This window comes from Symphalangus syndactylus, chromosome 10 (genome assembly GCF_028878055.3).
Source record: "Symphalangus syndactylus isolate Jambi chromosome 10, NHGRI_mSymSyn1-v2.1_pri, whole genome shotgun sequence".
Lineage (NCBI taxonomy): Eukaryota > Metazoa > Chordata > Mammalia > Primates > Hylobatidae > Symphalangus > Symphalangus syndactylus.
In genome coordinates, this window is record NC_072432.2 from 5,816,275 (window position 1) to 5,829,410 (window position 13,136).

The window sequence follows — 13,136 nt, forward strand, 5'->3', positions numbered from 1 at the left end:
GGGGCCATCAGCTGTCATGCAGCAGCGACTCCAAGTACACAATTAGCTCCAGGGCTGAATTTGGCTGGAGATGAGGGTCACATAGAAAAGTCCTTCATGCTTTTGACTGAATAAAACCTATTTCTGAGAGCATAATTAAAAAAATTAAGCTTATGCTTCATCATGGATGACACACACTATCCATTTAAAACTACTCTATGAAGCCATAAAAGCAAAGGGGCTACCAAATACATGCTCCCAAACCCAATATGCTCCTAGGCCCAAATCCCACATCTGTCCGTGAAATGCACAGGTCGACAGCTGCTGCCTCCCGGAGCCCCATCCTCAAAAGGCTAGGGTCTACTGAGGTTCCACGATTCAACATAGCATCTGGCTTTTGACCTCCATGGCTAATGTAGAAATCAATTCCTTTCCCACCTGCAATCAGAAAAGTGTTGTAACAACAAAACCTGCCAACTGACAACAGGTGGAACTACGTACTGCACCAAGCCAAGAGCCTAGAATTGAAACAGCTATGTTTAAAATTTCAACTATCAACATAAATCTCAGACATGCAGACACAATATGAACCATTTTGGTCCTTCAGTTATTTTCTTATGTTTTGAAAATTCTACCTAATTAATTTTTTAGAGATGGGGTCTTGCTCTGTCACTGAGGCTGGAGTGGAGCGATGCAATCATAGCTCAATGCAGCCTCGAACTCGTCCTCCTGCCTCAGCTCCCAAGTAGCTGGGACTAGAGGCATGAGCCATCACGCCAGCCTTTTAGTTACTATTTTCTTTGCAAAGCTGAAGCAGAGAGAAAACAGCCTATCTGCGACTCCATGGCCTCTTATCCACAGAAAAAAGAGAAACACATTTCTCTGCTACCGTTAACCATGTGCAAAAAGTTTATAGACTGTATTAATTATACTGAAGACTTAAGGGAAAGGCGGTTTCTCTGGCCTGAAACAGTCCCTTGAAAACCGATTTTGTTTCTTCTGAGTGATACATATCAGAAAGTTTAGATAGACACTTTTCTAACTATCAATTTTTGCTGAAAGCATGCATTTCAATAAATCACATATGTATTTAAGATCTAATATCTTATTAGAGCTATGGTCACTGCTTCAAGCAGCCATTTCTGGTTTTAACCCAAAAAATATTTAACAAGTAACTTTTTATATTGAAATCAAATAATTTTCCTAAAGCGTTTCTTGAGATTCCCTTTATTTCTGTGCCAGAAACATAAGGCAGCACAAAATCAGTCACCAGAAGTAACAGACACTGAGCTTTGTGCGTTCCGGAGTGGCTGCGCGAGGGGGTGGGCCAAGGGCGGAGGGTGAGCCTCGGGATTACCGTAAGTGAGGATGTAAACGGACACTGAGCTTCGTGCGTTCCGGAGTGGCTGCGCGAGGGGGTGGGCAAAGGGCGGAGGGTGAGTCTCGGGATTACCGTAAGTGAGGATGTAAACAGACACTGAGCTTCGTGCGTTCAGGAGTGGCTGCGCGAGGGGGTGGGCAAAGGGCAGAAGGTGAGTCTCGGGATTACCGTAAGTGAGGATGTAAACAGACACTGAGCTTCGTGCGTTCAGGAGTGGCTGCGCGAGGGGGTGGGCAAAGGGCGGAGGGTGAGCCTCGGGATTACCGTAAGTGAGGATGTAAACAGACACTGAGCTTCGTGTGTTCGGGAGTGGCTGCGCGAGGGGGTGGGCCAAGGGCGGAGGGTGAGCCTGGGGATTACCGTAAGTGAGGATGTAGAGGGGCTTCCCGTTGGTGTCCATGGTGGTCAGGCAGGGCGCCTTGGGCGAGATGGTGCCCCACCTCTGCAGTGCGGCCTCCAGCGACGGCGGCCAGTTCGTGACCACGCCCAGCTGCTCTCCGCGCATGGCCAGCATCTGGGCCCCCTCGGGCTTTGGTTGGTTCGGATCTGGTTGCTGAACTAAATCGTTTAAATACAAGAGGTTACAAGATAAATGCATCCACATTAGCATGGCTACTTTTTATTCTTTATAAAGAAGCCAGGAGGTTTATACTTAAGCTGTACATTTATTAGCTGACAGAAAAGCATGCTTTTCTAGAATTGGGGTCTATACACTAGCATCACGGATGCTGGTAAAAAATTAGTTCTTGTAATTTCCAAGACAGCATGTGGGTGGAGTGCGTAGGTGGACCTGGCGCTCAACTCACATACACACTGTGCCCAGAGCCTGGAATTCAAACAGCCATGCTGAAATTTCCATTACCAACATCAGCTAGTGATTTTGGACCCCAAATTGCTTAAATCTTGCTAAATTATATTTTGTCCTTAAAGATTAACGATAAATTTATTTTCTGAGGCAGGGTCTCTCTCTTCTGCCTTGGCTGGAGTGCAGTGGCATGATCACAGTTCCCTGCAGCCTCGACCTCCCAGGCTTAGGTTATCCTCCCACTTCAGCCTCTGCTACAGTCCTAGCCTGTAGCTAGGACTACAGGCATGCACCACCATGCCCAGCTAACTTTAGTATGTATATATGTGTGTGTGTGTGCGTGTATAATGTGTATATATATATATAACGTGTATACATATAATGTGTATATATATATAACGTGTATATATATATAAAATGTGTGTATATATAATGTGTGTATATATAATGTGTATATATATAATGTGTATATATATATTTTGTAGAGATAGGGTTTGGGCAATATATATATATATATATATATAATTTTTTTTTTTTTTTTTTTTGTAGAGACACGGTTTTGCCATATTGCCCAGGCGGCTCTCGAACTCCCGGGCTCAAGTGATCTGCCCACCCTGACCTTCGACAGTGCTGGAATTATAGGCATGAGCCACCGCACCTGGCCTGAGCTGTACATTTAAATCTGCTACAACTACTCTGAATAACAGGAACACAGAGTATTTTCCTGAGTAAAACTAAAATCAGTGCATCATAAATACCACCTGCCCAATCCTTGAGAGAGGTGAAGAATGGAAATTATCTCTCCATTTCTGGAACAGACTTGTCTCTCACTTTATGACGGACAAGAAAATCAGTCGTTTTTACTTGTGGTTTAATGCATAAGATAATAAGGAGCTCAAGTGTGCTATAATGAGCAGTTCTTGTGCTTTGTTTCAACTTTAAGTTGTTTGTCTAAAAAGACCCAGGAGCATTCAGGGGCAAAGGCAGCATCTCCCACATCTATAAGGAGAGGCAGGAGGAGGAGGAGGGAGGAGACAGCACTTCACACGCCTGTTTTGCTGCGAGTGAAGGAATTCCCCAGTTTATTTGTTTTTCTATATGTTTATATTTTACTTGTATTTCTATACTCTTACGGAGTTCTTAGAGAGCGACCTGACCTGGGTCACAGAACAAAATCACCTCCACAGAGGACGACTAACAACCAGGTTTAGAGACCTGCTGACACCGAGGCCGCCTGGGAACACCACCCACTCCCCACCTGGGTTCCCCTCATCCAGCAAATGCCACGATTACTGCTCTTAAAGAGTAAAATGGCCTTGCAGAAAAAAATGTCATTGTTTATGGGACCATAGGAGCATCTGGAAGAAACGTGTGGGAAGGAGTTCTCTCACCTTCTAATAATTCTTCAAAGTCATCGACAAAGAATTCTCGTAAAGGTGGTCGTTTCGGTCGTTTGAGGGTATTGACAAGCTGCTGGATTTTTGCTGACACCCGGCTACTTACTGGTACTCCTGAAAAACAGGAACCAGTGGGTGGGGGAAGCGATCATCACAGCTGAATGAGCACCCACAGTCCCACAGCCCCCAGCCACAGTCCCCAGCATGGCTGCAACAGGCTGGCGTCCTTCTAGACGCGATCCTGGGAAGGGCCTGAGGTGATCATGCTGTACGGCAGCCCTGTGGCAGGAGACAGGACAGAGACGCATCGGACCCAAATGTCTCCCACGTTCCAGGATGTGCTGTTCTGCTGGTCATGCTGGGAGGAGCCTCAGGACCACACATGCCTGACCCCAGCTCTGATTCTCCGGACAGAATTGTCACCTGCAGAGGGCAGACTCCTCATTCCCACTGCCCCAGGCCCCCTATTCTCAACAGGGTGAGACCATCAGTGGAGGAGTAAGTCCTTCCCCGAGTCTGTCTCTCCAGAGACCACCAGCATTCAGCCTCACACCAGCATTCAGCTTCATGGAGGCACGAGAACATCGGGCCGGTGAGTCGCGTCTGGAACCCCCAGCATCCCACAGCCCTGGGCTCAGGTTCCAGCACCACCATGCCCAAGCCCTGTCCACTCCTAACAAAGGCTGAGCTCCTCACACACGTTCCAAACCCACGCAGCTCAGCCCGCACACAGGCAATGCATCCTAAAGCACAGAAGTTAAAGTCTCTAAATTCAAATTTTTGTGTAACAGAATACTAGCCCATACCTATCCAAGTGGACCGAGAAAAGCCCCATTTTGTAATACTTGCTAATTACAACGAATGCTGCATCATTCTGAAAATCAACTGGTTTGATCAATGAAAAAGTCAAAGTTTTCAAATTTCAAGATAAATAAATCAAATAAATGAACAAGACAGAGGACCAAGACGCTGATGCCCCAACTAGATCAAAAGCATCCTCCTCAGGCACACGCTGCGGGCCGGCAGGACCTGGGAAACCATCACCCAGAGCTGTGGGCTTGGATGGTGCAGGGGGCTCTGCAGGTGCAGCTGGCAGGCCATTCCCCTCACCTGAGGCAGAGCCCTTGTTCGCCCCTGCACTGGACCATAAAAAACAGACTTCAACATTTGGGGGGAATAGAACAGAATTCAAGGACATTTTTTCTATCAAGATTTTTTAATAGGTAGTCTCCAAATGCTCTATAGCACTTTCAGAATTGAGACATTAAATATTTCATATCTCTGAAAATACAGAAAAACACACAATCCAGAACTCTCACTATCTAAACACAGTATGTTCCCATTAAATAGCCCAACTAATTTGGTTCAGATGAATCAGACCATTCCACCAGGCCAGTGATTCTCAAGCTTAATTTGGCAGATGTCAGAATCGCCTCAGGGCCCCCAGAACTTCTAGCTCATGACGTCTGGGGTGTGGCCCAGAATCACCCTCCCAGCAAGGGCCACTGTGGGATTCTGGCGTGGGAGGCCGTGACATGCCGAGACCACACAGCACACCACGCAGGATTTACCTGGGGAACAAAGGAGAAGGTGCAGACTTGAAAGATGACAAAGTTACTAAAATGACCATGACAAGAGTAACAAAAATGGCCAATTCAGTAAAGACGAACTCATCAGAGAACTAAAGCAAATAATGACACCGAAAGGCATTCCAGGGAAAGCCATCGCACCGGCAATCAGGGCGATTTCAAGCGCACTAACTGGACACTTGCGAAGGCACGGCCGGGCTCTGCCTCACGTGAGGATGTGGCGGTGCGCCTGTCGGGGCTCGGATAGGCCTCCCCGTCCGCCTGTGAGTCCCGTGCACTGCAAGATGACGGCATACCAAGGCTGCTCCATGCAGCTTCACACAAGGGCATTGTATTTCACTGCTAGGTTCTACCCTGACTTTTATGACCTCGGGAAGGACTGAGACTTAAATGGAATAGGGGCTGGGTGATATGAACAGCCGCTGTAATCACCCTGACTTTTATGACCTCGGGAAGGACTGAGACTTAGGGGCTGGGTGATACAAACAGCCGCTGAAATCAGAACGTACCAAGACCAGGCCACAAGGAAGGAAGGAGAAGCCCTCAGCCGCAGTCTGTTACCAAGTCACTGACATCTCTGTCCAACATGGATTAAAAGACCCTCTTTCCTCTGAAGTCTAAAGCAACATATCAGCCCATCTGACAGTAATTCTGTTGTACATTTAACTTCGTCTTGCTCGTCTAAGTGACTGTTCATGGTCTTAACACCTGTACAAGAATTTCTCAGTTGCTGAACCACCGTTATTCAGCAGCAAAAACAGCAGCAAATTCTAAAATTTCTTTTTCTTCTCATGACTAAAGCCCTACGACATTTACATTTTTTCTACAAGGAATAACTGTGGGCTCACTTGGATATTTGCATTTCTGTGGCCACCTTCCAGGAGAGGCTCCCAAAAGATCTGATGAATTCACTTTGTCAGAACCGATTGTACCCCAGGAAGAAACACACCCAGTCACGGGCACGGAACGGGACGTCAGCACAAACCGTTTACCAGAAAAAAACGCATCTTTCCTTTGGGACGTACCATCCCCGGTCTCCATGAGCTCGGCGTTGCCGTACTTGGGGGCCGTCCGGGACCCCGTGGAACCCTGCGGTCTCTCCACCTGTATTGAGTGCTCTGAGGTGTACGTGGTTACGTCAGGAGGTGCAGAATGATTTTCTGTAAAGAAACACATCATGAGATTTTCTGGTGGTTGTGATGTTTGCTCTGAAGGTTGAAGAGACCGGAGCACAGGTGCTCACCCTGGGTGTGCCTGAGAAGCTAAGGCCGATCTCAGCCACGTCCGCCACAAACATCCAGCACAAAGGGGGACCCCAGCATAACTCTTGTTGCCGCAAGTGGAGCAGAGTTCGGTAAAATCTCAGGGGTAAATTCCTAACAGGAGCCACGTCAGCAGCGTTTTAACTAGAATAACGTTAGACTGGCAACGGCAGGGCATCAGGAACCCTGTGTGTGTTCACAGAAGGGTCCCGTTTCCTGTCTGCCACAGTCGACACAGCCGAGGGCTTTGCTTGTGCTTTAGAGCCAAGGACCTGGAATTGGAAACCCAGCTCTGGAAACTTCTGGGGATTTTGGGATGTCCCTTAAGCTCTCCGTGCCTCAGTTTCTTCATCAAATGGGAACAGTAATGGCCATGACCGTGTAGGGTAGTTGGGTGGATTACGTTAACACATACACAGGTCATAGGATTTCCTTCGTAAAAGGGTGAGACATCAAGAACTATTATTTGTCTTAGTACAAACAATACTAGTCATTCAAAAAACCACGTTTACACCCTAATGTGTACTAAGGACTGTGTAAGGCCAATGAGCGCGTGGAGCTCTTTCTCTTACAGCACCCTGTGGAGATAAAGTTAAGCCGTACGTGGTTAAATGGGGGAAAGCTTTTCTATTTAATGAATAAAGCATTGAGGAAGATGTGCCGAGCAGCCCACTGATGACGCCCGTCACGCCCAGAATCTTGATGACGGGTGCCACGACGCGGATCTCGATTCTGAATCCTCCTCTGATAGAAGCTTTTCAGGATCACCCTGCCACTGTCCCACACAACAGAAGCGCAATATTTTGTGCTGCTGAAAGTGGTGCTCATCCCCAAAAGCCTTTCTTCACCGGACGCTACCCATGTCGGCACCACGCCCGGAGGCCGTCTAGACAGCGAAATCAACTGAACGCACAAAAACAGGACACAGAAAATCGAGGCACAAAAGAGGCCGTGACAGGATGCTCCTTTATGATCTGAGAACCGGGCCGGGGGAGGGGGCGGTGCTGAGCTGCCTGGGCACCGCGTCAGCCCCTCCTGAGGGTGTCTGGCAACACAAGTAGACTTGGCAATGCCACTCACTTGGAACCCGTGACTGAGAAGAATCATCGGCTGTCACTAAGGGGAGGGCCCGCCACACCGTCCGTCAGTGCCACGACGTTCCACCTGGAGGCAGGCGGGCCTGACTTCCTGCAGAACCAACACACACCCTCAGTCCTCAGTGGACTTGGATGGTAGCGTCTCGGAGGCCTCCTCTCAGCTCCGGGGTGTGAAAACGCTGCACAGCTTGTAGATGGACAGCGGGTAGAGCAGTAGAAAAAGAAAACTAGAATGGGATTTCCTATCTCATGCCAAATTGGCTTGACTCTTAAGACACATGTGAGATGTCCCTACTTAATTGCTGGCATAATTAAATTGGTGGAAAAAATCCACAAAGGACTTGAGGTTTTGCTTCAACAACAAGTAGCAGCATCGCCAGCTCTGTGAGACTCCGTGACCTGAGTCTGCAGCCCTGGGCTTTTCTCCCCTTGGACAAAAGCAGCCTCTGCGGCCTCCACTTCCGTCCCTTGCTGGAGGGATCGGCCAGTGTGACTCAGCCGTCTGTTGTGCCTGGACCCCTTAGAACACTCACGCGCACGCACACACACAATCACACACGCCACTTTAGAACACTCGCACGCACACACACAATCACACACGCCACTTTAGAACACTCGCACGCACACAATCACACACGCTACTTTAGAACACTCACGCGCGCACACGCACACAATCACACGCTACTTTAGAACACGCGCACGCACACAATCACACACAATCACACACGCCACTTTAGAACATGCACACGCACAATCACACACAATCACACACGCCACTTTAGAACACTCGCACGCACACAATCACACACGCTACTTTAGAACACTCACACGCATGCACTCACACGCTACTTTAGAACACTCACGCACGCACACACAATCACACACGCTACTTTAGAACACTCACGCACGCACACGCACACACGCTACTTTAGAACACTCACACGCACAATCACACACGCTACTTTAGAACACTCACACACGCACACAAATCACACACGCTACTTTAGAACACTCGCGCACGCACACACACACACGCTACTTTAGAACACTCATGCACGCACACGCACACACGCTACTTTAGAACACTCACATGCACAATCACACACGCTACTTTAGAACACTCACACACGCACACAAATCACACACGCTACTTTAGAACATTCGCGCACGCACACACAATCACACACGCTACTTTAGAACACTCACACACAATCACACACGCTACTTTAGAACACTCACATGCACACACAATCACACACGCTACTTTAGAACACACACACGCACACAAATCACACACGCTACTTTAGAACACTCGCGCACGCAATCACACACGCTACTTTGTTTGCAGGCTTCTGATTATCTCACAAGGTCAAATGCAAATCTGACTTTTTACTTCTTTGGTTTTGCCACAGAAAATATTTTTCCTTTTCTCAATAAGTTTCATGATTTTGCCACTGTTTTCCAAAAAAATTTCAAAGTTACAGAAAATTTCCAGATAATCTTCTTAGACTATCTTTGTGCCCAATTAGAAATTACCGGAATGTGATCACCCGAGAGTTCCATTTGGGTCACACTGAGCCTTGAGGTACATGAGTTATGAGCCCCTCATAGTTTGGATACTTTCTTTGTACTAAAACTTCCTCCAGTATTGCAAGGGTAAACCCGCAAAGGGAGGCCAAGTGCAGTGATTCACTTGTTCAAAAATATGTTTTCCTTGGTAAGATTCTGCCTATTTCCTTAAAACTGAATATAATCCGAGGATACAAATGCTTCCACCAAGTGGCAGAGGTGGTGTTTGGCCTCCCCGTTCAGGTGCCCGATAAAGCTGGCAGAGCCTCGGCCACTATCCTGGGATCCAATATACACATGGAATTTTATTATGGAAAAAGATGTAACAGTCACACATTACTGTTCAATGTTTAACCTACTGTGATTTCAAGTACAGGTTATTAATCCACATAAACCAGCGTACATGTTCCTGAAACTGTGTTAAACTTAAGTTTAATACTGCTTTGCATTTGAGTATTACTTTACAAACTTTTAAAGAGTATTTCTATTTTCTCCTTTATACTCACAACAGTTCTGAGAGAGAAAAAAGAAATTTTTTCTTCATTTTTTTCCTCACTAAAAGCCTAAAGCAGAAGTGACTTCAAGATCCCAGCAGCAGTTATTGGGAAAAGTGAGACAGACCCAGCTCTCCTGACAGCAAACTCCTGTTCCAGACAGAAAACGGCCAAGGCTTTAAGTCTCAGTGAGCGCCGAAGAAACGCCTCTGGGCATCAAGGAGTCAGTGATCTAGAAGTGAACATTCTGGGGTTCTGGGGTGCCTGTGGGCTAATCACACGATGTCCACCTGCTTCCCACTGAGGGGTTTTCAGAGATCAGGCTTTCCTGCGGCAGCTGAGATACCGGGAGGGTCTGAGCCCGTGGCTCGTGCTCTGTTATCGGCGATGTGGTACGCAGTCGGCTCCGGTTACTGCTTTAATGGAGACACACACAAAACCCCATTCAACCCAAGTCCCCTACTTGATGAAAAACATTTACTACTGAACCGTTCAAAGGCAGAGCGATGTGAGGCTCATCACTGCTCCCCCAGCGTCGGCTATTCCTCTAATAATTCTCACTTCTCTCCTTTCACAGCATCTTCAAACGTCGCAGGGCAGCGATCCTAACTTTGTGCTTTTTCTAATACAGAGGATCTCCCTGTCATGGAACCTACACAAAACAGTGCGCCGTGCCCAAGAAACCTGAACACCTGTGGCAGACAGCAGCGTAAAGCGGCCGTGGTTAAAGCCCTCGTGTCCTTAAATGACTCCCCCAGTCAGGACGAGCACAATTTAAAACCCTGTCCTGTTGATTGGGACTGTTAAGGTTTCATGAAGGAGCATAAGTGAGAAGAAAAGATGGGAGCGGATACGGCTGCAGGATTCCCCAGGAACAAGAATGGACTTACGAACAGAAGGTCCCTGGAATTCGGATATGGCTGCAGGATTCCCCAGGAACAAGGCCCCTGGAATTGCAGCTGTGGGAGGGACCTGGGCATGAAAGCAGTAAAGCAGCTTCCAGAAAGAATCCAGCCAAAGCACCCCAGGGGCCAGAGGGGCTCTGCGCTCTTTCCACCGAGGGATTCCACAGCCATGATGCAAACAGAGGAGAACGTGCACACACAAAGGCGTTTACACAACAGGCACAGAGAGACACTGTGAAGCGTGCTCACCTATGTGGGTCTGGGCCATGACGTCCGCCAGCCTGTGGGCAGCCCCGCTGCCCCCGCTCTGCGTGGAGGACGAGGAGGTGGTGGACGTGGTGGAGCCGTGGATGGCCTGGCTGATCCAGTGCTCCATGTTGATGCTGCCCTGGCTGGACGTGGGGGTGCCCTGGGAGTCCCCCTGCACCGAGCCTTCATCTTCTGAGCCAGAAGAGGTATCTGTGTAAGAAGAAAGGCAATTTGCTATATGTTGCAGCAGAAACATGCGCCACAATCTCGGTCCCTCGCCAAACACAGATTTACTTCACATAAGTCTGAACGTACTTGTTCAATGACTTTTTGCTGTATACACTCATGAGAAGTTAAACCACTTTTCAGATAATGAACCATTTATTTTAGCATAATAAGTTTTTCATCCAACACACCTTAAATAAACATGCTATAAGATGTTTGACACTGTCATCTCAAAGACACACTGACCCATTTCCTCTATACAGCAGTTTAGGAAGAAACCAAGTGTTTTCTTGTGTCACCCACAAAGTGAGAGGACAAGGGCCACGTTTCCTAGGGGATGCTGAGGGCCTGTGCGGTTCTCAGGAGTCTCAGTGTGACTATGTTTAGCCCTTGTTAGTCCTGAGGTGTTCTTGTGGGCTCTGATTTTTCTCGTCGGTGTGTTAGATACCCATGCAGCTGATTTCTGCGTCGGTGTGTTAGATACCCATGCAGCTGATTTCTGCGTCGGTGTGTTAGATACCCATGCAGCTGATTTCTGCGTCGGTGTGTTAGATACCCATGCAGCTGATTTCTGCGTCGGTGTGTTAGATACCCATGCAGCTGATTTCTGCGTCGGTGTGTTAGATACCCGTGCAGCTGATTTCTGCGTCGGTGTGTTAGATACCCGTGCAGCTGATTTCTGCGTCGGTGTGTTAGATACCCGTGCAGCTGATTTCTGCGTCGGTGTGTTAGATACCCGTGCAGCTGATTTCTGCGTCGGTGTGTTAGATACCCATGCAGCTGATTTCTGCGTCGGTGTGTTAGATACCCGTGCAGCTGATTTCTGCGTCGGTGTGTTAGATACCCGTGCAGCTGATTTCTGCGTCGGTGTGTTAGATACCCATGCAGCTCCTTAAGGATCAAGACGCTGATGATGGTAACAGGAGAGAAAGCAGAACATGCCTCACGTGGAACGGCCCCTCCACCTCCCCATTTTCCTCCGAGGCACACGACAAACCTTCATCACGTCACGTTTTACACTCAGATCAATTCACCTTTACAGTATTTATCACGTCACATTTTACACTCAAATCAATTCACCTTTACAGTATTTATTTCTTATACAGTCTCACTATTGATTTTTCTATCTGTGCAAATTGGGTATCTTGGATAATGATAAAATACTTCAATTTTTTCACTATAATTTATGAGAATATTTTTCATTTAATAACTTTTCATGCAGTACCAAGGTTTTTGGGAATAAATTGTTGGTGTATTTGTTATTTAAACTTCAATGTAAGAATGACACTCAGAATCCTACCTCCAGGTGAGTTATGGGAGACGCCAGCTCAGGTGAGCAGCTCCAGAGCATCGCGTGAGAGGAGTCACAGCAAATAATCTTAAGACGCAGGTTTTTTAAGAGACAATAATTGCAAACAATATTCACACTTATTATCACTGTCACATGACTTATGCTGTCTGGGAATTTTTAAAAAGTTTACTTGTTAGAAAAGCAACAATGTTAGGAGCCTGAAAATTCTCTATCACCTTGCTTTTTTTTTTTTTTGAGACAGTGTCTTGCTCTGTTGCCCAGGCTGGAGAGCAGTGGCACGATCTCAGCTCACAGTAACCTCTCACTCCCTGGTTCAAGCGATTCTCCTGCCTCAGCCTCCCGAGTAGCTGAGACTACAGGCACCTGCCACCATGACCGGCTAATCTTTGTATTTTTAGTAGAGATGGGGTTTCACCATGTTGGCCAGGTTGGTCTCGAACTCCTAACCTCGTGATCCGCCTGCCTCGGCCTCCCAAAGTGCTGGGATTACAGGCGTGAGCCACCGCGCCCGGCCCACCCTGCCTTTTAAGAAAACTTACACAATTTATATAAAAGTAAAATTGACACAGCCTTGAGACTTTCGAGAAAGGTACACACCCAGGTGTCCATAAGGAGCACAACCGTCTCCCCAGAATGTCTTCTCACAGCTCTTTACGATCTTTCATTCCCCACTCCCACCTACCTCTTCCAAGAAACCTGAAGAATAATATAATAAGACACTCGACAGAATAGCAGCAAACCAAACAGCATATGACATGGATGATACAGCTTGACCAGCGGTTACTAATATGACACAGATGATACAGCTTGATCAGCGGTGACTAATATGACACGGATGATACAGCATGACCAGCGGTGACTAATATGACACG

At 47.4% G+C, this 13,136-nt stretch overlaps 1 protein-coding gene across 8 annotated transcripts in view; it reads right to left on the bottom strand.

Moving 5' to 3' along the window:
* The window catches only part of DIP2C (disco interacting protein 2 homolog C), a 404,917-nt gene that overhangs the window by 129,661 nt on the left and 262,120 nt on the right, over positions 1–13,136 (bottom strand). For all 8 annotated transcript variants that reach the window (XM_055296324.2, XM_055296321.2, XM_055296318.2 and 5 more), the window contains 4 exons: positions 10,728–10,937; positions 6,177–6,311; positions 3,557–3,676; positions 1,721–1,918 (listed from right to left, as the gene is read on the bottom strand). In XM_055296324.2, the coding sequence (XP_055152299.1) occupies positions 1,721–1,918; positions 3,557–3,676; positions 6,177–6,311; positions 10,728–10,937 (663 nt within the window). The remainder of the gene's footprint in view (positions 1–1,720; positions 1,919–3,556; positions 3,677–6,176; positions 6,312–10,727; positions 10,938–13,136) is intronic.